This window comes from Mustela lutreola, chromosome 14, assembly GCF_030435805.1.
Source record: "Mustela lutreola isolate mMusLut2 chromosome 14, mMusLut2.pri, whole genome shotgun sequence".
Lineage (NCBI taxonomy): Eukaryota > Metazoa > Chordata > Mammalia > Carnivora > Mustelidae > Mustela > Mustela lutreola.
In genome coordinates, this window is record NC_081303.1 from 71,846,559 (window position 1) to 71,869,978 (window position 23,420).

General features: G+C 42.1%; 1 protein-coding gene across 1 annotated transcript in view; it reads left to right on the plus strand.

Annotated features, from left to right (window-relative positions):
• LOC131814806 (olfactory receptor 10J3-like) overlaps positions 1-22,766 on the plus strand; it is a 149,559-nt gene extending 126,793 nt beyond the window's left edge. Inside the window, 1 exon segment of the mRNA XM_059146128.1 lies at positions 20,692-22,766. Coding sequence (XP_059002111.1) covers positions 20,692-21,643 — 952 coding nt within the window. The 3' untranslated portion in view covers positions 21,644-22,766.
• The last annotated feature ends 654 nt before the right edge of the window (positions 22,767-23,420 follow it).

A 23,420-nucleotide genomic window follows, 5' to 3' on the forward strand; every position in this document is an offset into this window, starting at 1 on the left:
AGCGGTGACAGGAGAATCACATACCACAACACGTACCTTGCATTCAGAACATTATTGAAAGGAAGTTTATCATTGAAAATAGCTTGTTTGTGTTTTAAAACTGAAAATTAATGAGAATCCATTCTAAGAAGTTATTAAAAAAAACATAAAGTAGAAGGAAAAAAATAGCAACGATGAAACAGATGTGAATGATAAAATACAGAAAATCCATAAAGGTTCAAGTTTATAAACTTTAGGTGAACTCATGAAAATCTGACCAAGAAAAACAAGTGAAGACATAAACTTGATTATGAATTAATAAAGGGACAGAAGCTTCAGACTCAGAAAGATGAGAAGTAACATTATGAACAACTCCTCCTCCACAGGTTTTTAAACTTCAATGAAATGGATAGACTTCTAGAAAAAAAATTATCAATATTGGATCAAGAAGTAGAAAACCTAAAAAAAAAAAAAAAAAGAAGATATAAAGACAGTAGCGAAAAATCGACAAATACAACTCTCGGCCTAGAGAAATGTACCACTACCTGCTATGAAACCTTCAAGGATAAGTCGATTTCAATGTAATACAGATTACTATTTTAAGTAATAAAGAGGAAATCCTCTCACCTCATTTTATGAAGCTGGAATTATTTTGACAACAAATTAAACTCGTAGAATCTAGAGCCAATCTCGTAGATCTAGAGGTAAAATTCTTGATGAAATATCATCAAACCACATCCAACAATGTGTAAAATGGGGTACATGACCAAGTTGGTTTTATTTCAGGTGGTGAAATTTGTTTAACATTTCAATAATTCAATTGTATATTTCCTCCAGTAAACTGTTCAAAGGGAAAAAGTGACATGATTATTTCAATAGCTGTCCCCCAAAAAAGCATTTTTAAAATTCAGTGTCTACTTATAAGAACCCTTAAAAAACTAAGGATCAAAGATGTTCTTTAAGCTGATAAAGCATGTGTACAGTTTTGCAGTCAATATATACTTAGTGGTGAGATACTGAAGAGTTCTCTTCAATATTAGGAGCAAGATAAGGGTGACTGCTCTGTCCACTTCTCTTCAACATTGCACTGAACATTCTGGCCAATCCAATAAGCCAAGAGAAAGAAATTAAAATTATAAGAATTAAGAAGGAAGGAATTCTCTGCAGATGATGCTATTGTGTACATAGAAAATCCAAAAGAAACTGCTGATAAATTATTAACATTATTAAGAAAGTTAGCAGACTTTCTGGTACAAAATTTAGGTATAAAAATCTATCAAATTTCTATACTTCAACAAACTGATAGCAAATTAAATTTAAAAGGACTGTCATTCATAATAGCTTAAAATTATAAAGTACCTGGGAATACAGATGTTTATGAAGGAAATCACAAAACCCTAGTGAAAGACACCAAAGACTGGAGTAAGGGAGTAACAGACCCTGCTTATGAGTTGAAAGATCTGAGATGGTGAAGATTCCAATTAATCAAAAATCTATGAATTCCTAGATCTATGATTTATGAATTCTCTACAGTTCAATCAGAATCTCGAATGGATTGTTTTTGGTTGGTTGGTTGCTAGATTGCTAACTGATACTAAAATTTATATGAAAGTACAGAGATCTGAGAAAAGCTAGAACACAAACACAGGAAGAGAAGATTTGCCCTTCAAACATCGTTACTTATTATTAGGCTGAAGTAATTAAGAAGGTGCGGTGCTGGCACAGAGATAGAGTCACACCAATGGGAGCAAACACAGTTCTGAAATATGGGGACTCTTCACACCAGAGCTGGCGTTGGAGGCTGGTGGGAAGCACGGAGTTGTCAATTAAGGATGAAATTGTTGGTTATCTGTATGGGAAAAAATGAAATCAGATTGTGCCATACAATTGAAACATTAATTTCAATTGTATTAAAAACCTAAGAAGAAACAAAACACTTCATGAAATGTTTAGAAGATCAACTTGGGGTAGCAAAAGATACAGAATATAAAATAATGATATATTCTGGTACATAAACATTAACTTCCATTTTTTAAGACAAATTCCAAAAAAGGAAACAATATATTTACAACAAAACCAGGTAAAACACTAGCGTCTAGGGTATCTAGAGCTTTAACCACAAAACGAAAAAAAAGAGATCAGCTTAATATAATGATTTTAAAAGTGTATAAAAATTTCGTATTAGGGGAAGCACAGATGACATGTGGACAGAGTTTTATGAGACTGACGCGCTACCTACTGCGCTAACGAGGCACCTCAGACTTTTAACATCATTAGTAGCCAGGGGAAAGTAAGACCGCAGACCACAATTCCACACCCATCAGGCTGCAGGAAATCAAAGCTATTACAGATAAAGAGCAGGGGAAGCTCCTGAAGAGAGTGAATTGATAGGATCATTTTGGAAAACAGTTCGCTATTACCTGTCCGAGTTGAGCACGAACGGGTTGTGGGAGCCAGTGATTGCACCGTCAGAATTTAATCCGGAACAGCTACAGAGACACACAAAGTTAAAACAGCTTTGTTTATAATAAGGGGGGAAAAGCGCTGAAATGAACCAAATGTTCTTCAAACGCAGAAAGGATAAATTGAATAAACCCACAATATATTACAGAGCATCGGGTGAATTAATTATAGAGCATGGGTGGGCAAATGACACCCCATGGCCCAGCAGTCTGCTTTGTAAATAAAGCTTTATTGGGACATGGTCACACCCACTTGTGAAAGTGTCGTGTGGATTGCACTCACCCTGCGACAGTGAAGCTGAGGAGTCCAGCAGAGACTGTATGTAGGACCTGCAAGACTAACATGTCTACTCCCCTGTCCTTTACAGGAAAGGTCTACAGACTCCTGCTAAAGATGGCTGAGGGCATGGCTTACATTTTCACACTTCAGCTTTCTTGACCCTCAATAGAAGCCAACCACAGGGGAGTGTGTGTGTGTGTGTGTGTCTGTCTGTCTGTCTGTCTTCCATTTACTTAATGTTCAAAAGAAGGCAGGGCTAGTAATATTTAGGGATAATCTGTTTCTTTATAAATGTGCAAGTGCTTTAACCTAAAATTGATGATCATGACTGGTGAGGATTTGAAGGCTTTGAAAGCAACATCTACGAGGTTCTAGATTTATAGTGATCTTCTGTTTCTTAGCCTGGGCAGAAGGTAGCTAGGTGTTTGTTTTGTTATTTTTCTTAAAATGCACATTTTTTTTAAGCTATTTAATGCACACCCTATGTTACAAAAAACCATTAACATTATACATCAAGAAGAGCGTTCATGCTACTATTAAATGGGAGAGATACCACAAAATAGCAAGGATCGTATGAACCCAATATGGTAAAGGAAGTAAAAATCTATATCCATGTATTTATGAACATGTCTGTATACAAAAAAAAGACTATGAATTTACAAATGGGGGTGCCTGGGTGGCTCAGTGGGTTAAGCCTCTGTCTTCAGCTCAGGTCATGATCTCAGGGTCCTGGAATCGAGCCACGCATCGGGCTCTCTGCTCAGCGGGGAGTCTGATCCTTCCTCTTCCTCTCCCTCCTCTCATGCTCTCTCTCAAATAAACAAATAAAAATCTTTTTTAAAAAAAGAATATATAAATGAATACATGGGACATTTGTAAACAGAAACTAACACAATATTTTAAAACTTTTTGTGTAGCTTTTAATTGATGCATATGAAAATTATGTACAAAACAGGATGTGAGAGATACAAAATTACCTAATTACACGAAAATGTGCATAGGAAAAAGCTGAAGGGAAATCATTGACATGTTAGTAGTACATGATTCTGCATGGTAAAATTATGGGTGGATTTTTGCTGTCTCCTGGATTTTCCAAAGTGTCCACAGGAAATATATATTATTTATGCAGCGGGTTGGAGGGTAGCTTCAGTTTCTTTTAAGTGTCCCTTGGGGTCGTTCTCCTCACCCTTTTTCCATTGAGGCATCTCTCCCACCTTGGTTCTCTCAGCATCTCTCATTCTTACATGATAACACTTGTCGTATTCAATTGAAATGATTTATTATCTGGCTTTTCAACTAGATAGTACCTTTTTGGATGACAGATCATACTTAGTCGTTTCTGTATCCCCAGAACTTAGCTCGATTTTTGGCATATGTCAAGCCTTTGATCACTGTGTCAACGGAGCTGATAAGTGAAGGAAAACTCTGGAGGTGCTTCTGAGCTGAAGGAAGAGCCCACGCCTGTGCCAGATTCACCCAGGCATATGGACACGGACAGGTGGAGACAGAACCGAGTACTGAAGGATTTCCGAGCTGGAGGGAGTGAGAGGTGGAAGGCATGGACCTTCCCATCAAGGGCAATTCAGACACAGGGAGCTTGTGAATCACTCAAGCAAAAGACAGAAATGTGGCATCCACGCAGACAGGAAGGGATAGAGTGTGCAGGCTCAGCAAGTGGCAGAGGTGAGAGACGCCCAAAGAAAAAAAGACATGAAAGAACAATATTGGAAAACATGGCTGGATGAACGGAATGTTGGCAAACCATCATCATCCACGCAGACCATTCACCTTGGGCTAGTCTCCAGTCCTCAATCGAACTTTTGGAGGATAGCCCTTTTCGTAAAAGATTATAGAAATTTATGGGAGTTTTTCTTTTACATTTGACAGTTTCCTTTTTTCTTCAGTTTCCTTTTCTACAATGTGGTAGAAATGTGGGGGAACTTAGTCCCAAAAAGGATAAAGGACTCCTGATAACACATTCAGTTTATGGCAAAGGGGTGGGGGCAGCTCTGCTTGCCCTGTACTGAGTCCTTTGGTCTTAAGAGACCTTAATCTTGGAGGAGAGCCTTTCTGCCCCTGCTGAGCTACTGATAGTGTAACTGACACAAAGACGTGGGTGAGCCTTCTTTAGGAAGACATTAAGAAACAGAAGAAATCACTGTATCTTGTTCTGAGTCTTTGATGCCTCTGTAAAAGAACATGGACTTGATAAGTATGACCCAGTTTCCTTTTAGTTCCTAACATACTGACCAGTGTCTGGAGGGGAGGGCAAGGCTCAGAGGAATTGGCGTTCTCTTTCTTTTTTTTTTCTACTGCAAGTGCAGCTTCTCTTTCCCTAGAGTCTCCAGCTCCAGCCCAATTCACAATTCACATCCTCATGTCTGTCTCTCTCTCTCTTTCATACACACACACACACACACACACACACACACACACACACACGGATTCTGCTATGTCTATTTTTCTGGAAGTAGTGATCTGGAGGTCCCTGTGTTACATTGCTAAATGAGAGCAGGGCAAAGAGCCTGACCTTGGATTAAGCATTAAGTAAAGGGAGTCAAAGCAGCATAAAGATTAAGAGACTGATAGAAAATTGTCTCAGGTCATTAGAAACGATAATGTAGAAACTAGCATTTGTTTAAAATATATACCAGTCTATTTTTCCTTTAGGAAGAGACCATGCACATGCAAGAGAGAGAAAAAGAGAAAGGGGGGGTGTTGGAGGGGCAGAGGGAGGGAGAGAGAACCTCAAGCACACTGAATGCCCAGTGCGGATCTCCATATAGGTTTTGATCTCACGACCCTGAGTTCATGACCCGAGCCAAAATCGAGAGTCTGAATTAACCAAATGAGCCATCCAGGGCCCCCAAATACATGGCAGCCTATTAAAACAGGCTCCATAGCTGAAAGCTTAGTAATTAACCTACAAGGCAATAAAATACTCTGGTATTATATATGGAGAATGTGAGGCTCTGGAGGGCAAACGACTCTCATCAGACTTGCATATGTAGAGATAGAGAAGACCAGGTATGAAACACAAGTGTGCCTCCAAATCCATACCCTTGCTTGGAATCCAGACCCTGCTGAATGGACGTCCAGACATGAGGGTCAGGTTATAGGGAAGGAGGCAACAGCTGTATGAAACTGCTTGACCCTCAGCCTCATTCACTGAAGACACAAGGGACATCAGTTGTAGATGACAGCTCTGGTATTAGCAAGGCTGTCTTATTTTCTCTCCTCCCTCTATGACTTTGAATGGATTCCCCCATCATTTGCTTATGGACATGAGAATACTCAATGTCATGTTATAGGCACCAGGGCTCAATCAGCCAACAGGTGAGACACAGGGAAAGTGCGAAATCCTAATATTCAAGAAAATTGTCAGAAAGCCAGAACAGGAAAAGGAAGAAGCTTAAAAAATTAATCAATTCTTCTTTCTTGTTTTTTTTTTTTTTTTTTTCGTACTAACAACCACTTACTTCTTGCAAAGTTGTCAAAGGACATGAGAGAAATTCTTTTACTTGCAGATACATCTGGACTTTTTAAAAAAAAGAACGCAGAATGGGAATCTTCACGAGGCCTGTGAGGGAGATATTGAACCCCAGGCCTAGGAGTGCAGCATTTCCTGATGGTCTAAAGGAAGCTCAGGTGTGGTGACCCACTCAAGGCCTGCAGGACTGATTTGTCTGGCTTTAGCAGATCCTCTAAGCCTCTTAAAACCCTGTTCACAGACTGATTATGAATCTGTCGGATGCAGGACTCCGGGGACTTCCCCTTGAGGACCATTCCAGGGCACAAGGGGCAGCAGAGAAAGAGCATGAGGCTCTGTCCCAGGGGCCTGATTAGGATCTTGGGCAATTAGTAGAACAAAACTCTACCTTTGTTTACTGGTTCACAAGAAGTGTTTGCGTTGTAGAAACAAATAGGTTTTGTCAAGATCTAAGGAAACATGCAAAATAAAATACATGCGTATTATTCTATGCCTGAGGATCCTGCCTTAATTTATTGAAGTATCAAAAATTAATGCAAATCTACTTATGTTGCAGGCACTATGCTAAGCATTGGCAGTACAAGTATGCCAAGAACAGTCATGGTATTTGCTTTCATGGAGCTCATCAAGGAGGGAAGCCTGTAGATCTATCGCTTGCTAATCCATTGGGTGTCTTTCTGCAGATTAGTAAAAGGAGCCTCTTCTGGGCAGGTACAGCCTGTGTGTGCACCTCTTGGTGAGGAGATAATGCATTTTTGCAGCTAGGAAAAGAGCATCCATTCATATGGACAGAGGGAGCTCTACACCAAGGGTGTGTGACTTGTCAAGTGGACGGTGGGCTGCCATTATTTCACTCTCCACCTTAATTAGGCATCCTTGTGTAGTGTACAAGGTCCACACCAGGCGGGTTTCAAACATATAATCTTATCAGTAAATTACTACAAAACAAAAATAAACACGGTTTCATGGGAGCGTCTAACAAAGGGGTCAAGTTTTGGCAGTTTAAATGAGCAATTCTCTGAGCAATGATTCTGAGCTGGGGTCTCTAGGTGAATGAGGGTCAACCAGGTGAAGTTAGGGGAGATGATTTAATACAGAAAAAAAAAACCATGAATGAGGGACTAGATAGATTATTGATAATGATTCACTCTAAGAACTGAAACAAAGCCAAATTGTGCCAGAGAGCTCAAGGGAGAGATGAATTTAGAAGGCACTAGAGGATGTGAGCAGGAGGGTCTTGTAGCACTTGAAGCTTGTAGGATGATGTGGAGCCAGCAGAGCTTTTAAGGAGGCAAATAGCACACTCAGATGTGGATTTCAGAGTGTCTGGTGGAGAAGCAGAAAATGAACTGGAGAAGAGCAAGTCTGGAACCACGTGAGGAGGCGGCCGCGGTTGTCCCGTGCAAACATGGCGGGACCTGGGACCAGGTCCCGGGACCACCAGCTGGCTGGGACAAGTAAGACCAGCTCATAACAGGCATCTGACGGTATGTGGTCAAGTAACCTGCCTTTTCCAGGACTCAGAGTTATTCAGGAGGTATTTCCCAGAACAATGTCTACCTAGAGAAAGAATGTATGGTTCCAAGGATATTGCACTGTGATCCTCCTCTTGGGGCCTGATAGAATCCTGATTTAATTCCTTATAATGGAGAATCACAGTCTCTCATCCAATTCCCAGACTGGAGCCCATTCACAGAATTCAGGTCAGGGCTCTGTTTGCCCTAGATAATTTTAAAATGTATTGATACTATTATATAGATTCTAAAATGTATTGTTACTAGTATAGATACAATTTATATTATAAATGTTACATGGCTATCATATTGTTACTATTATATAGATCTATATCATGTAGATTACTATTACATAGTTTCCCTTCCGTTTCAGGCTTCGGAACACCATAATCAGTTAGATACACCAAGGAGCTCTATAAGCAAGGAGTTCCCGTTACTACGCTACCTCTTTCCGTACCCATACTTAGTCTTTACATCTGATAGATTTGTGATACCTCTTGACCTTTGACTCATTGGGCCCCATTCTCCCTGTTGAAATCAGGGAAACGTCCACTGGTAATATCTCGTGACTTCTACCATAGGCTGCAGGGACCAGACACTATTTGATTTTTGCTCTCAAGTCCATATTTTAGTTCAGCAACCGAGAGAACTGTAAGAGCTACTCCTATCTTCTTGGGAAGATACATTGCGTACAAAATCTCTGGTTAAGGGCACATATCAATACATGCTGCCTGTCTGAACATTGTGTTTCTTTCTCCTCTAACATATGTAGAGTAAATCCCTGCACAGATTTCTCTAGTTCTCAATGTTATGAATCTAGAATCTATCACTAGTTATGGGTCAGGAGGCAGTGAGAGAATGTGAGGCAGACAGAACTTGTAGCACTGTTGGCAAGTTAGACCAACAACTCTGTTCTGAAAAAAAGAAAAGAAAAGAAAGAAGAAAAAAAAGAAAACAGAATCATATAATCAATGATTTAAGAGCACTGGAAATTAACCAAAGGCAGATAACACATTAAGAAACATTAATGTTCCAAACATTGCTTGAGCTTTAGGTAAAAATGCAAGAGTATGTGCTATTTTTGCTTTGGGTTGTTCCCACCACTGTCCCCCACCCCACCCCTGCCACCCGTCTTTCAGCACAGAGGTAGGAACTATAGTCTTATCTGTTTGGGGTTGGCAGGAAAACCCAGCGGTGTGGGAGTCAGAAATCTCAGTCTATAATGTGCACTGGAGGTTGGGCAAAACCTGTAGCTTTTATGGCTTAATGCAGACTCATTTGGGGAGAAAAACCCACAGCTCTCCTACTCTGATATTGTGGTCTTGGTTCTGAGCAAGGAACAAATAAGCCATAAATTTAACTGAGAGATCCTGGAAATAAGAGAGTTACAGAAAGGCTGAATAAGTTCTACATCTCTAGCTTCAGAGGAACGATGGATGCCCAAGGGAGACCTGAGAACTGGCTGGAAATCTGAATGCATCCAGCATCCTGCCCACGGGTTAATCAGCGGAGGGTAAACAGTGTGGTTCTAGGTGTTTACATACAATCTCTGAGCAAATCATCGGATAACCACTAAGCTATTCACAGGGAAACCCCTGGGAAGCCTTGCTGCAAAGATAAACGTAATCGAGAAACAGAGCTGACATCCGCAGCCATACACAGCAGTCTCTGCCATCGAGTTGAACAGAATAACTGAAAATGGAAAAGAACAAGGATTGACATTTAAAAATATAAATTTTTCAGAGTTGCTATGAAATACTCAGTTACCAACCAAATATCACAAGTTGTGTAAAGAAACAGAAAAATGTGACCCAAATTCAGTGGAAAAAGTAGTCAATAGAAGTAAGTTCTGAATGGGCCCATTACAGCAGAGTCGTGATGAGCAGATTTTATAAATATAGTCGAAGAATCAAAGGAAACTGTGTTCAAAAAATTATATAGAGAGAATGACAGTGATCACACAAGTAGGGAACCTCAAATAGAGGCCATAGCAAAGAAGGGAATGCCAGTTCTAGAGTTGAAAACTATAACTGAAATGCTAAGAACAGTAGAAGTGAGATGGCAGAAGAAGGAACCAGGGAGCCTGAAAATCAAGAATAGAAGCTATCGAGTCTTGAGGCGCCTGGGTGGTTCAGTCGGTTAAGCATCTGGCTTTTGGTTTCAGCTCAGGTCTTGATCTCAGGGTACTAGATTGAGTCCACACTGGGTGTGGAGACTACTTGAACAAAAAAATGTTAAAAAAATTAAAAAAAAATAAAAATTAAAAAAAAAAAATCCAGTGTGAAGAACAACAACAAAAGAATGAAAACCGAGTACTCTCACAGACCCATAGGGCAAAGGAAACACTCCAACAAAGGTGTAAGGGGATTCCCTGAAAATGAGGCAGAAAAAGTATTTCAATAAATAATGGTTGGAAACTTCCCAAACTTGATGAAAAACATTAATGGCTTCAAGAAACTCAACAAATCCCGAGTTGAATAAATGCAGAGAGAGCCGTATATAAGACATCGAGCTGCAGAAAGCCAAATGCAGAGACCAAAATCTCGATAACCAAGGAAAAGTGACTCACCACGTACAGAGAAGAAACTCTGGTTGATAGCGGACGTCTAACAGGAAACACAACTGAGACCAGAGGGTAGTGCCGCAGCATTCAAACTGCCAAAAGAAAAACTTGAACAACAACAGAAAAATCTATCTAGCAACAACATCCTTAAAAAATGAGGGGAAAATTAAAGTGTATCTAGATAGACAAAGACTGAGAGAATTTTCTGTTAGCAGATCTACCTTCCAAGAAATGCTAGAAGTTCTTTAGAGTGAAAGGACATGACAGTTGACAAGAACTTGTTTCCATAGGAAAGAGAGAAGAAAACCAGAAACGCTACTTCTGTAACATAAGTCATCATAGAGGAGTGTGTATGTGTAGGTTTTACATCGACCTTTTTATTTTCTTCCTGTAGTAATTTCTTTTTAAAAATACCATTATTTGAAAAGTTATATTGCTATAATACTGTATGGATTTATTAGTAATTATATATAATTATATTACACATATAATTAACAATTAATTATATGTAATATAATTAATAATTATATTATTATTTATAATTGGGTTTATAAAAATAAAGATGTTATATGACAATAATAATGCAAAGGAGTAAGAGAGGGGGAAATGGAGCCATATTTCCATATTGTTGTATTTCATTGAAATCAACTCTGTGTTAACCTGAACTACACTGTGATAATTTAAATATGCATGGATAAAACACTAAAAAAAAAAAATCTAGTTTTAAGATCAACAGAAGAATCAATATGGTACAATAAAAAAGTTGTTTAACAGAAAAGAAGGCAGTAAAAGCGGAACAGAGAAATGAAAAAGACATGAAAATCAGGAAACAGCGAGTGGAAGGAAAAGCATTAATCCGTTCACAGCCTTAACTACATTAGAAGTGAATGCATGGAATCCTTAGGTCGAAAGGGAAAGATTGTCGGATTTGAACAGCAAGATATAGCTGGTCGTCTGTTCATGGGACATAGCTTTAGAATCTGAGACACGTACATTGAAAGTAAAGGTTGTAAGTGGAAACGCCATGTGAACTAACCGTAGGAGAGCAGGAATGGCTGTGTTAGTATCGGACAGAATAGACTTTCAGACAAGGAATATTACAAGAGACAAAGAAATATATGTTTCTGATAAAAGAGTCAGTATGTTAGGGAGATACAAATCATAAATGTATATGCACCTGAGAACAGAGCCCCAAAATCCGTGAAGCAAAAAGAACAGACTTGAAAGGAGAAATAGTGCAACAGGTACCGTTGGGGAGTTCAACAATTTGATTTTAGTAATTTATAGAACAACCGGACAGAGCATCTGTAAGCATGAAGAGAACCTGAACATCCCTGTCAGCCAACCTGACCTGACATTTATGGAAAACTACACAAAGAAGGAGCAGAATACCTAGTCTTCTAGCATACGTGTGGTACCCTCTCCAAGCTCCACCAAGTCACAAAACCAGCCTCAGATTCTTAAAATGTGAAATCTTTTTATCTGATATTTACATAAAACAGTAACTTTCTTTCGATTAGTGTTTACGTGATATTTTCCCCATTCTTTTATATTTAATCTTTCTGTATTCTGATAATTAAGGTATGTCTGTCGTAAACAAAATTTTGTTTTCCTGTCCAGTGTGACAATTTTGTCTATAATTGGATTATTGTTATACATTTAATTAAATTTACTTTTTATTATATATAGTGAAATTTATAACTCATAATTTTACATGTAATGAAATTTACATTTCATTGTATACATGAAACTAGTGACATCTTTGGGTTTAAATATACCATGTCAGGATTTGTTTTCTACTTTTCCCTATTTTTATGTACATTCCTATCTTTTTATCTTATTTTAGAATAGTCAAGTGTTTCTATTTTTTATTTATTTATATTTATTTTCATTTTTTTATTATGTTATTCACCATGGATAGGACTGGAGGAGGTTATGCTAAGTGAAATAAGTCAATCAAATGTTTTTATTATTCCTTTTCCTTTTATTTGTCACTTATATATCATTTTACTGGTTATTTTGGAGATTATATTTCAAGGACCAAGCAAAGATTTTGTGGAACATGTATTTGATTTATCCCCATTTTAATGTTATTGTATGGTTTAACTCTACAATATTTAGATATCCATAAGACATGAATTTGATGGATAATATTAAGCATCATGTTAATTGATAATTGCCCCGACACTTATCTTCTCTGTTATTTTAAAATTTATTTTGGTTGTTTTTCATTTGGTTTGCATCTGGGCTGGATTTTCCTCTGTCTGAAGAACTCGGTATTTCTTTAGGGGATGTCTGCTGATGAGGAAGTCCCTCATTTTTTTCCATTTCTGAAGGTGTTTTTGTTTTGCTTCTTTTCCTCCATGGAGGGTATTTTCCTGGAGTGCAGACTTCTCACGTGGCATCCACTCCCTTTCAGCACTTGGAAGATGGCATCCCATTGACTTCTGTTTCTCATTATTGCTATTAAGAAGCCAGTTCATAGTCTTACTGTTATTCCTTGAAAATAATGTATTTTTTTTCTTCTAGCTCCTTCTAAGCCTTTTTCTTTTAATCTTTATCTTTCAGCCACCTTACACAACATGTGTACACCCATTTTGTTGGGGTGGGGAGGTGTGTGTGGATTCTTACATGCAGTTCAGGGTGAATCTGTATGTGATGCTTTCCTCAGGTTTGGAAAGCTTGTGGCCGTTTCTTCATCTCTTGCTTCTGACACGTTCTATCTTTCCTGTCCACTTGTGACTCCAGTAACACCCATGCTGGACCTTTCCTGGGGTTCTGTTTGGTTCTTTCCCTCTTTGATATACACTGTATGTTCCCCCTCTCTGTGCGCCAGCTTGGGTATCTTCTACTGACAGACTTCTCATTCACTGATTTTTATCTCTACTTTTTTTTTTTTTTTTTTTTTTTTTTTTTTTTTTTAGTGGGCTTCTTCAACTATTCTATTGAGTTCTTAGTTTCAGTTATTGTATTTTTAAATTTCGGATGTTTTCACTTTATTAAAAAAAATATTTTCCAGTTCTCTGTGTGGTTCCACAATCTGTCACCTATTTTCTTCAACACAATAAAAATTAGTTTTTTATTGCTTCACAACACATCACGATTTTTTACATGTGACATACTTACATTCATTTTCTCATTATTTCTCAAATAGGCACGAATGAAATAACTTAAAACAATCCACGTGTATCATATCATGGTTCCCACAGGTCAGGTGTTCGGGTGATAGTTTGACTGGGTCGTCTGCTCAGTGTCTCCCAAACTGGAATCAAAGTGTTAGCTGGGCCGCTTTCTCTTCTGGACCTCGGTGTGCTTTTCCAAGCTCATGTGGTTGTTGGCAGTTTGATTCCTTGTGGTTCTAGGATGGAGGCTGTGTTTTCTCACTGGCCATCTGCTGAGTTTGCTGTCTTCCTCCAGGTGCCACATGACCTCCTGGAAGTCCTCCTAAAACTTGGCAGCTTACTTCTGTAGAGTCTGCAAGAGAGGGTCTCTTGCTCCTGTCTGCTAAGACAGATTTTTATAGGATGGAATGTGAGCAGGGGAGTGACATCCCTTCAGCCGTGCTGTACTCAGTTGCAGAGGGGCAAGTCCCGGCTCTGCCCATGCTCAGGAGCAGAGGATTATCCGTGGATGTGACTGATGGTGGGTCGCCTTAGGACACGTCTCCCATAATCTATTTATCTCAGAGTTGTATCTATAACTTTAACACAGTGACTTTTTTATGAGTCTATTTCTGTTGAGTGTTTTTTTTTTCTCCCTTCTTGATTCTTAGCCCTTTGGTCTTTTGTCCTGGTATGGTTAGTGCATTTTTATTGTATCCTGGACATTTTACACCAGAAGTCCTCAAACTTTTCCTGAAGGGGGCCAGATAGTAAATAATTCAGGATTTGTGGGCCAAATGTCTTTGTTGCATCTATTAAATGCTGCCATTGAATGGTAGCCCAGAAGCAGCCAGAGGTAGTACATAAGTGGATGATTGAGGCCATGTCTAAAAAAAAGAAAAAAAAATACCTTTGATTATGGTGACTGAAATTTGAATTTCATACAATTTTCATGTGACAAAATAGTTTCCTTTTTAAACTTTTAAAAATCATTACAAAAATGTAAAGACCATCATAACAGCTTGTAGACTATGAGAAAACCAGTGGTGGGTTCCTGGGTCAGCAGGCAGTGGTTTGCTTAGTGCTCCATGTGAAAAAGTTATAAAGCTAAGTTGAGTCTCTGCATTGTAGGATCTTCTGTTTTACTTCCTAGCAGATACTTAGACTTGGGGGGAGCAATCGGTTAGTAGGGGTTGAGTGAGATTGAAGCTGGTTTCAGTCTTTGTGAGGGTTCCTTTCCACTCTACCCTCTCACCTAGAGGGTAGCCCTGAAGTCAGAGCCTCTGCTCATCTTGTTTCAGTACTTTGATCAAAGCCCGTAAACAAGAAATTACAGTTCCTTGAAGAAGCTGCAAATCGTGGGTGTTAGGCTAACATTCCTACATGTGCTTTCTTCATGGAGTCTTAGCTCCTCAGTCATTCACTGATGCGGAAGCTACGCCACCTCTTAAGAGTCATTCTAACATCACTGCAGAGACGGAAGAGTGAGAATTCGGTCCTTTTGATGGTCCGTGCGTGTGAAGAGGAGCCGGGGTGGGTGAACCCTGGAAAGCCTCACTCATTGCACTTCTCTTGTTTAACCTTGGAGTGTTCATTTGTGAAACGGAGATAGTGATACTCAGTATGCGTCTACAGCATCATGTTACCGTGCATTACTCGGAACCGCGTGAAGGACGCAGAGGGAAGGCAGCATCGGGCGCGGCACCCCTGTCCTCACCGGTTCTCACCATCGTCACTTTGTGACATCCACACTCACAGAAGGAGGAGGAGGACCAGAGCAGAGACGCTTCCATCCAAATGCCAACCAGATTAGTGGCAGATGTGGCCACCGGACGTGGTAAACAAACACTGGTCTGCTGCTTTTCCACCATCTCCACGCTGCCTCCCTGGCTCTGTGTCCCCGACAGTACCACCACTGAGCACAATTTCAGTTACATTCCATCCAACCAACGGTTATGGAGAATTAATTCTGTGTCCAGACTTGTGCTAGTATTTCTTCGGAAGCCGGATTTCCAGCTTAAGGCATGGTTTCTCCTTTGTCAGCTCTGTGTCCTAGAGAAAGCTCCATAACATCTCTGTGCCTGTTTTCTCTTCTGAAGACACATATGGTGATGCCACCCCATAGATTCATCGTTAGTCTTCAGTGAAGTAACACGTACACTGCATAGTTTAGTACTAGCGGATAAGACGTGTGTGTCAGAAATGCTAGCAATTACTTTGGTCAGTAACAGCTTAAGAACCCCATGAGAGGAGGTGAATGAGAGTCTCCAAAGGTGAGTTATAGGAATGTAAGATCAATGCAGTGAATATGACGAGAGAGTTTAAAATACATGGCGGCTGAGAGCCAACTTTCATTTGTCAAAGCTCATTTGTCTCAAAGCTACATTTGTCTGGGCTGCGGGGAGTTAGACAGATGTGTTCTCCGGAAGATGGCCTGGCCAGGGGCTTCAGAATGATGCGAGGTGTGAGGCGATCGGAGGAGAGCTCAGAGAGAGTGGTGAAGAGTCGAGTAAGTCACGGAAAGGGAGCCACAGCACAGAGGGCACGGTCCGTGGTCTTGTACTGGTGCCGCGTGCCCACAGATGGTGGCTGCCCTCGTGGTGAGCACAGCATAGCACACCATTGCGTAGCACACCTGAAGCTAGTGTAGCGTCACGTGTGAACTGTACTTCAATTTAAAAAAAAAAAAAAGTATAAAAGTGAGAAAGAGAAAGACCATACGATTTCACTGATCTGTGGAGTTTAAGGAAGAAAACCAACAAGCAAAGGGGATAAAAAGAGAGAGGCTCACCGAGAAACAGACTCTTAGCCATAGAGACAAACTGATGGTCGTGGGCGGGGGTGAAGCGGGGTGGGGAAGAAGGTGTGCACTTAGGATGAGGACCAGGTGTTGTAGGAAGTGTTGAATCACTGTGTTGTGCACCTGAAACTCATGTTAACACTGTGCGTTCACTGGCTGGGATTTAAATAAAACCTTTTTTAAAAGTTTCAAGTTCTTACAACAGAAGTCAGAGACTGGATTGCTGATGGTACCCTGGGACTTTCAACTGGCTTGAAGCGGGCTCGCTGGAGGCTCAGCCCTCTGTGCACCCGGCCGCAGGGGTCCACGCTTACATCCTGCCTGACTGTTGCTGCTTCCCTTGCACCATATGTAAAGAGTCATTTCCATAAGGTCTTAAGCTTCTCTCCTTCGGCACCAGAGAAGTATCATACATACCTTAGCAGGACCATGGCCTGAACTAATACATTTTTTTAAAAAGATTTTATTTATTTATTTGACACTCAGAGACCACAAGTAGACAGAGAGGCAGGCAGAGAAAGAGGAGGAAGCAGGCTCCCTGCTGAGCAGAGAGCACAATGCGGGGGCTCAATCCCAGGACCCTGGGATCATGGCCTGAGCCGAAGGCAGAGGCTTAACCCACTGAGCCACTCAGGCGCCCCCCGAACTAATACATTTTGAAATCAGCCTTTTCACCCCAGAGATTTCTCCTAAGAGCCAAGCCAACTCTCTCTCTCTCTCTCTCAAAACATTAATCCCAGGATTAGGAAATGAGCTTCCTGAGTAATGAGGTCTCTAGACACTGTGCTGTTTGGAGTGTGCCCTCCGCTATCGGTCACTTGGGAGGACTGGTGCTGTTGTGGGGGAGGAGACCCAGGAGTCTGGGACAAGCAATCTGCACCTTGTTAAGAAACCCCAAGCTGGACTTACTGCTTTGTGACCCAAAGAGGAGCTTGTGTCAGAGGAGGCGGTGAGAGTCTAGAGGAATTTAATGGGACTTGCTCTGCCCCTCACTTGCAGGCTCAGGCGCTAGAAGACGGGGTGATGCATTGTTTCCTTCCTTTCTAGTTTCGTTTCGGTATCACAATCTGGGTGTTATCCCAAGATTAGCCAGTGAAGGAGGAGTTCTTGTAAACCACAGCTCGGCTCAGTAAGATGTCAGCAACCCTCAGATAAGAAAACGTGTAGGCTTTTCGTAGGATAGCAATATTTTACAGTGGTCTAAACTCAGGTAACTGATGGATTTTAAATAATTTCAGGAAAAGAATTGACAAAAACTGGAAAATGCTTTATAACTATTAGTTTCAAATTCCCGCGTGGAGGGCTGTGACTCTAAGAAGAGCGAGGAGACGACTGCTGGTGAGTTTCACTTCCTTAAGGGCGGGGATGGAGCATGTCGACTGTAGCCGAGTCGTCCGGGCCAGCGATGGTCTGCAGAAGGGGGGTCGGGATCCCTGATCCCGAGCCTTGTGATGTTTATCACGTTGGTTGTGTGTATATGTGAGCTAATGGAGGGAGGAGGGACGTAAGACTTGAGGGACCTTCAACTGCGTCCAAGCTCCGTGAGGGCAAGGACCGCTGCTTGGTTTCTTTGTGTTCCTGATACCAGCGTGGCACTCACAGTTCATGACGTACTCAACTCAGTCAACCCCAGAAGAAGAGGTTTTGTTTGGATTTGAAGCAAAATTTTATTATTCACAGTAGATGTAGAAAAAAAAAAAAAAATCAGAGATCAATGAGATAAGTTTTCCCTGGAGAAAAAAAGGTGAGTAGTATATTCATCCAAGATTGGGTCAGGGACAGGCTTTGTTTCACTTTTTTTGATCATTTATTCGAAAGGAAGAAACGGTAATAACCTCCATGCCGAAGATACGGTCCGGTCTGAATTTTGAGGTCGCTGCCCGTCTGCACCCTCCCTCCCTTTTGGTCTCTCTTCTCCTTCATCTCCATTTCTTACACCCTGGATGAGGAAGCCTCCTCGTGCCTGTGTTTCTCATTTCCCGCGTCCCACTCTTTGTGCCTTTCCTGGTCGTTCTGCTGAGTCTATCCACATTACGGTGCTGGGATAGAGTTGTTTCAGGTGCTGCTAGTTTAGAGCTGACTAACGGTCTGGAGGAAGAAAGAAAAAGAAATATTCTAGGCTATAGGCATAAGTCAAATCTTTTGCCAGGAAAGTGAATTTAAGTTACAAGAATAACCTGGATGAATTTCAATGTAAGTGCACAAGGATAATGAAAACGGTGGTTTTGAGCGATGGGTTCCAAACTCTCCGTTATAACATGCGTACGCGATCTGGATGTCACTACAGATTTTTCCTAGATGTATCAACGGGATGGGCTACTGTGATCTAAGAAAATGCTGGGCATCTTTAAGAGTTGGATTAAAAGCAAAACTAAAAATTGTTCTACCAGACCCATAGCTCTGCTGGGATAGTATGTAGAACAATACACAGATCCGGCCAGTGCTCTTCAAGAAAGATTTTTAAAGCACATAAAAAAAGTCCATATAAGCAATTGGAAGGGAAATGATGAAAATTATAAATCAAGGCTGGATGTGATCAAAGGCTTGTTTAAAAATCCTTCGAGCCTGGGCTGAACTCCCCTCCCATACCCACTGTTGTGTCCAACTCTTCAAATACACTAACCCCTCTTCTACTCACGGTGACTCCAAAGAGGTACTGCTATACTCAATTTACAAATGATTTTAAATATCATGCTTCAAATTTCAGGGGGCTACTGAAGGAGTTTATGCAGGCAAGCTCCATCATCAGATTTTTAAAATTTTTATCTTCATTCCAGTGGAGCTAACATACAGCGTTGCATGAATTCCAGGTGTGTGATATAGAGGATTCAGCTCTGCTGCACACTACTCCGGGCTCATCACCATAATTATACAGTTAATCTCCTTCGCCCGTTCACCCCTTCCCGAGCCACCTTCCCTCTGGTAGCCATCAGTGTGTTCTTTATAATAAAGAGTCCGGTTTTGGGGTTTTCTCTTTCTTTTTCTTTGTTGTATTCGTTTCTGAAGCCCCATGTGTAAGTGAGATGGGGCGGTATTTGTCCTTCTCTGACTGACTTCGCTAAGCATTAGACTCTCTGGTCCATCCATGTTCTTGCACATGGCAGGCGGATGAGTCATGTTCCATTGTGTGTCTATGCCACATCTTTATCCGTTCATCTACTGCTGGACCCTGGGGCTGCTGGCGTAATTGGGCCATTGTAAATAATGCTGCAGTACACATACAGGTGTGTACATCTTTTTGAGTTTGCGTTTTCATATTGTTCGCGTGAATCCCATTAGCAGCTTTCTTGCTTTCTTTCTTTCTTTCTTTCTTTCTTTCTTTCTTTCTTTCTTTTTTTTCTTAAAGAATGTTATGACAACCTTCAGGAGGCAGGCTTGGACTTGGACCTCTGTTTGCAATGACAGAGCTTGACTGGGAGACCATTGCAGACTCTGCAGAGAATGATTGTGTGTGCTCAGAAGTTGGGTGTTGGTGGAAAGCACGGGGAGGAGGGGACAGAGATGACAGAATTTCAGGATTTTCTGGATGGAAAAGGATGATCCTCAGCTATGTGGTTGGAGATGATGGTTAAACATGGTATGTTCTACCAGGAGTAGATACGGGCTTAAAGGGCAAGGCTAACCCTGCCACTGTAGTCTCCAATTCTGAGCTCACATGAGAGGAGTTCCTTTCTATTCCTATCTCAACTTGGAATGTGCAAAGTTGAAGGAAAGAGTAGACCTGGTCTTCTCCAATTAGGTGAGTTTCTCTTTGCTCTCATACTAGGAAAACCCATTCCCTACTTGAAGGGACATCCTTGGATTCGTTCCATCCTGTTTTTTGCTCGAATTCAAGGAGTTAAGCTGCGTACCTGCTGGGCCTTATCAAACCATGTCCATGGCCCTGGAAGATACTTGGTGCGGGGTTTTCAGGAGGAACTTTTTATTGAAATGCTCCCATTTCTAGTCTTTCATGATCACTGGGGATTTTTAGGGTCACCGCTTAGGGAAGTGAAGCCTAGGACATAGGTGAGGGTTCTGGGGGAGCAGAAATCTTGGCAGGCTGGAGCTGGAGCACTGGGCAGTGACAGTGCATTCTGACCAGTGTCGGAAGGCTGGCGGCCTCAGCTCTTTTTTCTGTCTTCCACTTTACTTACTATTCCTCACCAGATCCTTCCCAGCTAATTCAAGAGCATTTGAGGAGGAACTACAATGCTGAGCTTCTTCCTTGACCTGGACTCACCTCGCCAGTGTCTGGGTAACTACTTCCACTCATCTTTCCTTTACTCTGTCTCTACTGTTCCTCCCAGATCACTCTCTGCCATCAGTCTCAGGGTCCTGGGGTAATACTTCTGTAGAGCTGAAGAAGAAGGTGGGCAAAGGTGATGACAGCAGCAGATACTGATGACTCTTGAGGTCCGGGGCATTGCTCAGCTGATGGACACACTTTTTACTGAAGGCCTTGGGTTAGCCTACTCTCTTTTGTGGTTGGTTCATCACACCTGTCCTTTGCCCAGTCCTAGACCTCTCTCAATGTCAATGCCAAACTCCAGTGCTGTGACCCAGTTCCTTTTGGAAGGGTTCTCCAGCTTTGGGTGGCATCACAGGCTTGTGTTCTTTGTTGTCTTTCTAACTCTGTACCTGCTGACTCTCTCTGGCAATGTTGTCATCGTGACTATTATACGCCTGGACCGTCACCTCCACACCCCCATGTACTTCTTTCTGAGCATGCTGTCCCTCTCTGAGACCTGCTACACTGTGGCCATCATTCCCCGTATGCTTTCTGGACTCCTGATCCCCCAACAGCCCATTGCTGTCCAAGACTGTGCCACTCAGCTCTTCTTCTATCTCACCTTCGGCATCAACAACTGCTTCCTGCTCACGGCCATGGGCTACGACCGCTATGTGGCCATCTGCAACCCACTACGGTACTCGGTCATCATGAGTAAAGAGGTCTGTGTCCAGTTAGCATCCGGATCACTGGGAATTGGTCTGGGCATGGCCATTGTCCAGGTAACATCTGTGTTTGGTCTGCCCTTCTGTGATGCCTTTGTCATTTCTCACTTCTTCTGTGATGTGAGGCCCCTGCTGAAGCTGGCCTGCACGGACACCACTGTCAATGAGATCATCAACTTTGTTGTCAGCGTCTGTGTCCTGGTTCTACCCATGGGCCTGGTCTTCATCTCCTACGTCCTCATCATCTCCACCATCCTTAAGATCGCCTCAGCTGAGGGCCGGAAGAAGGCTTTTGCCACCTGCGCCTCCCACCTCACGGTGGTCATCATCCACTATGGCTGCGCCTCCATCATCTACCTCAAGCCCAAGTCCCAGAGTTCCCTGGGGCAGGACAGACTCATCTCTGTGACCTACACGGTCATCACCCCCCTGTTGAACCCTGTCGTGTATAGCCTGAGGAACAAGGAGGTCAAGGATGCTCTGCACAGAGCCGTGGGGCGGAGGCCCCTTTCCTCGTAGCAAGACAAGATTGTTGAAAGCCTTTCACTTGATTTTGTAAATGTATGTTGATTTTAATGCTGTTTCAATAATGCTTTTAAGTATGAGATCAAGAAGAACAGACTAAAGTAAGGGGAACCAAAACTGTGGGCTTCTGTTTGGGTTTGTCACGGTTTCCTATGCCCTTCTTCAGAGAGGATAAAAAGTGGTCTGGCACAGAGAGATGGATGGTTCTGGCAGCTGCATGGCTCAGTCTGCTAAGTATCTGCCTTCAGCTCAGGTCGTGATCCCAGAGTCCTGGGATTGAGTCCCACGTCCAGCTCTGCACTCAGCGGGAGTCTGCCTGACCCTCTCCCTTTCCCCTCGCCCCTCCCCCCACTCATTCTCTCTGTCTCTCTGACAAATAAATAAATGAATAAAATGGCTTGGCAAATGCTCAAGACTAGAGGGGAAAGGTTTACCTGCCTAGGTCATGCCCACCTGTGTCCTATCACACATGAGTGCACACAGCTACACAACTCCATCGAGACATAAAATCAGCCGCGTCCAGAAAGCCCATGAACAAAGTATTTGGAAGCCACCTCCGAAAGACTTTCACTGTTGTTGGTGGGGATGTAGGAGTAGTTTGTGCAAACTTTTTAACAAGCGAGGAGACCTATGTGTATTCTTTTCTGTGGACATTGAGGACTTTCTCGTAATCTGCTTTTGCTAACGCTGATATCTCAGAACAGCCTGAGGAATCTTCAGGAGGCTGAAGGGGTGGAGGCAGTTCCGAGTGGTGGTAGGGCCCTACCTGGCCATTCCTGGGAATGCGGGATGCAAATGTGGGGAAGCAAAAAGTCATCAGCTCCCGAGAGCACCGAAGCGGGTTGTCCACAGCCGGAAGTTGGCTAGGTGAGAAAACACCAGACGTAAAGGGAGGCATGTTGAAAAGTTCAACACCTTCCATGTTTCCAGCCCAGGAGTAAAAAGCACAGAGGTTGGAAGGAGCCAAGAAAAGCATAGTTCTTTCACAGGGTAGACCTAAACTGTTTGATAGGGTGTTAGAAGTGTAAGCACTTTAACTACAACTCCTGAAAACACTTATTAATGAGCAGAAGTCTGAAGCTTGACGTAAATAAAAAACTTTCTGGTAAGCTCCTAAGCCTGCAGAGGTTAATCTACTGAAGTTTCTTCTGAGATACCCCCAACTTAAAAACGGGCTTTAACACAGCATTCCTGTCTGAGCGTCACAGAAGGTGAACACGTGTGCTCTGGTGGGTCCTTTTTCCCTCATCTTCGGCTCCACTCTGGCCTCTGCACAGAGGAATGAGCATACGTACTCTGAGTTCCAGACACAGCTCCCATGTCCCCGCAACTCAGTTGACCCCACGGGGTGACCCTGCAGAGGCAAGATAGCACTTGTGAGAGTGTCCTGAGGTCTGCCGGTTGCGGGGGATGGGACAAGATAGTGGAAATTAACAAATTCTCTGAATCCAGTTAATATGCCTGACTTTTCAAAAACATTAGCATGTGAAGGTAACCCGGAGGCCAAGATACCTTTGCTTTCATGTCCGGATTTCTAGAAATAACGTGCACTGCTGTGAGAATAGTCGAAATTATAAAAATTTCTGGGCTTAGTGATTCTTCTTTATCCAGATAAAAAGCCATGAGGTAGAGTCTGATGCCCGGGGCCTCACTCTCTTCTAGCACAGTAGTACTCAGTGGGTGCCGTGCAACCCTCCCCAGATGGCACACCTTCGGGACCCACACATTCATTCCCACAGGCTGCCAGGAGGGTGTTGGGCCCGCAGCAGTC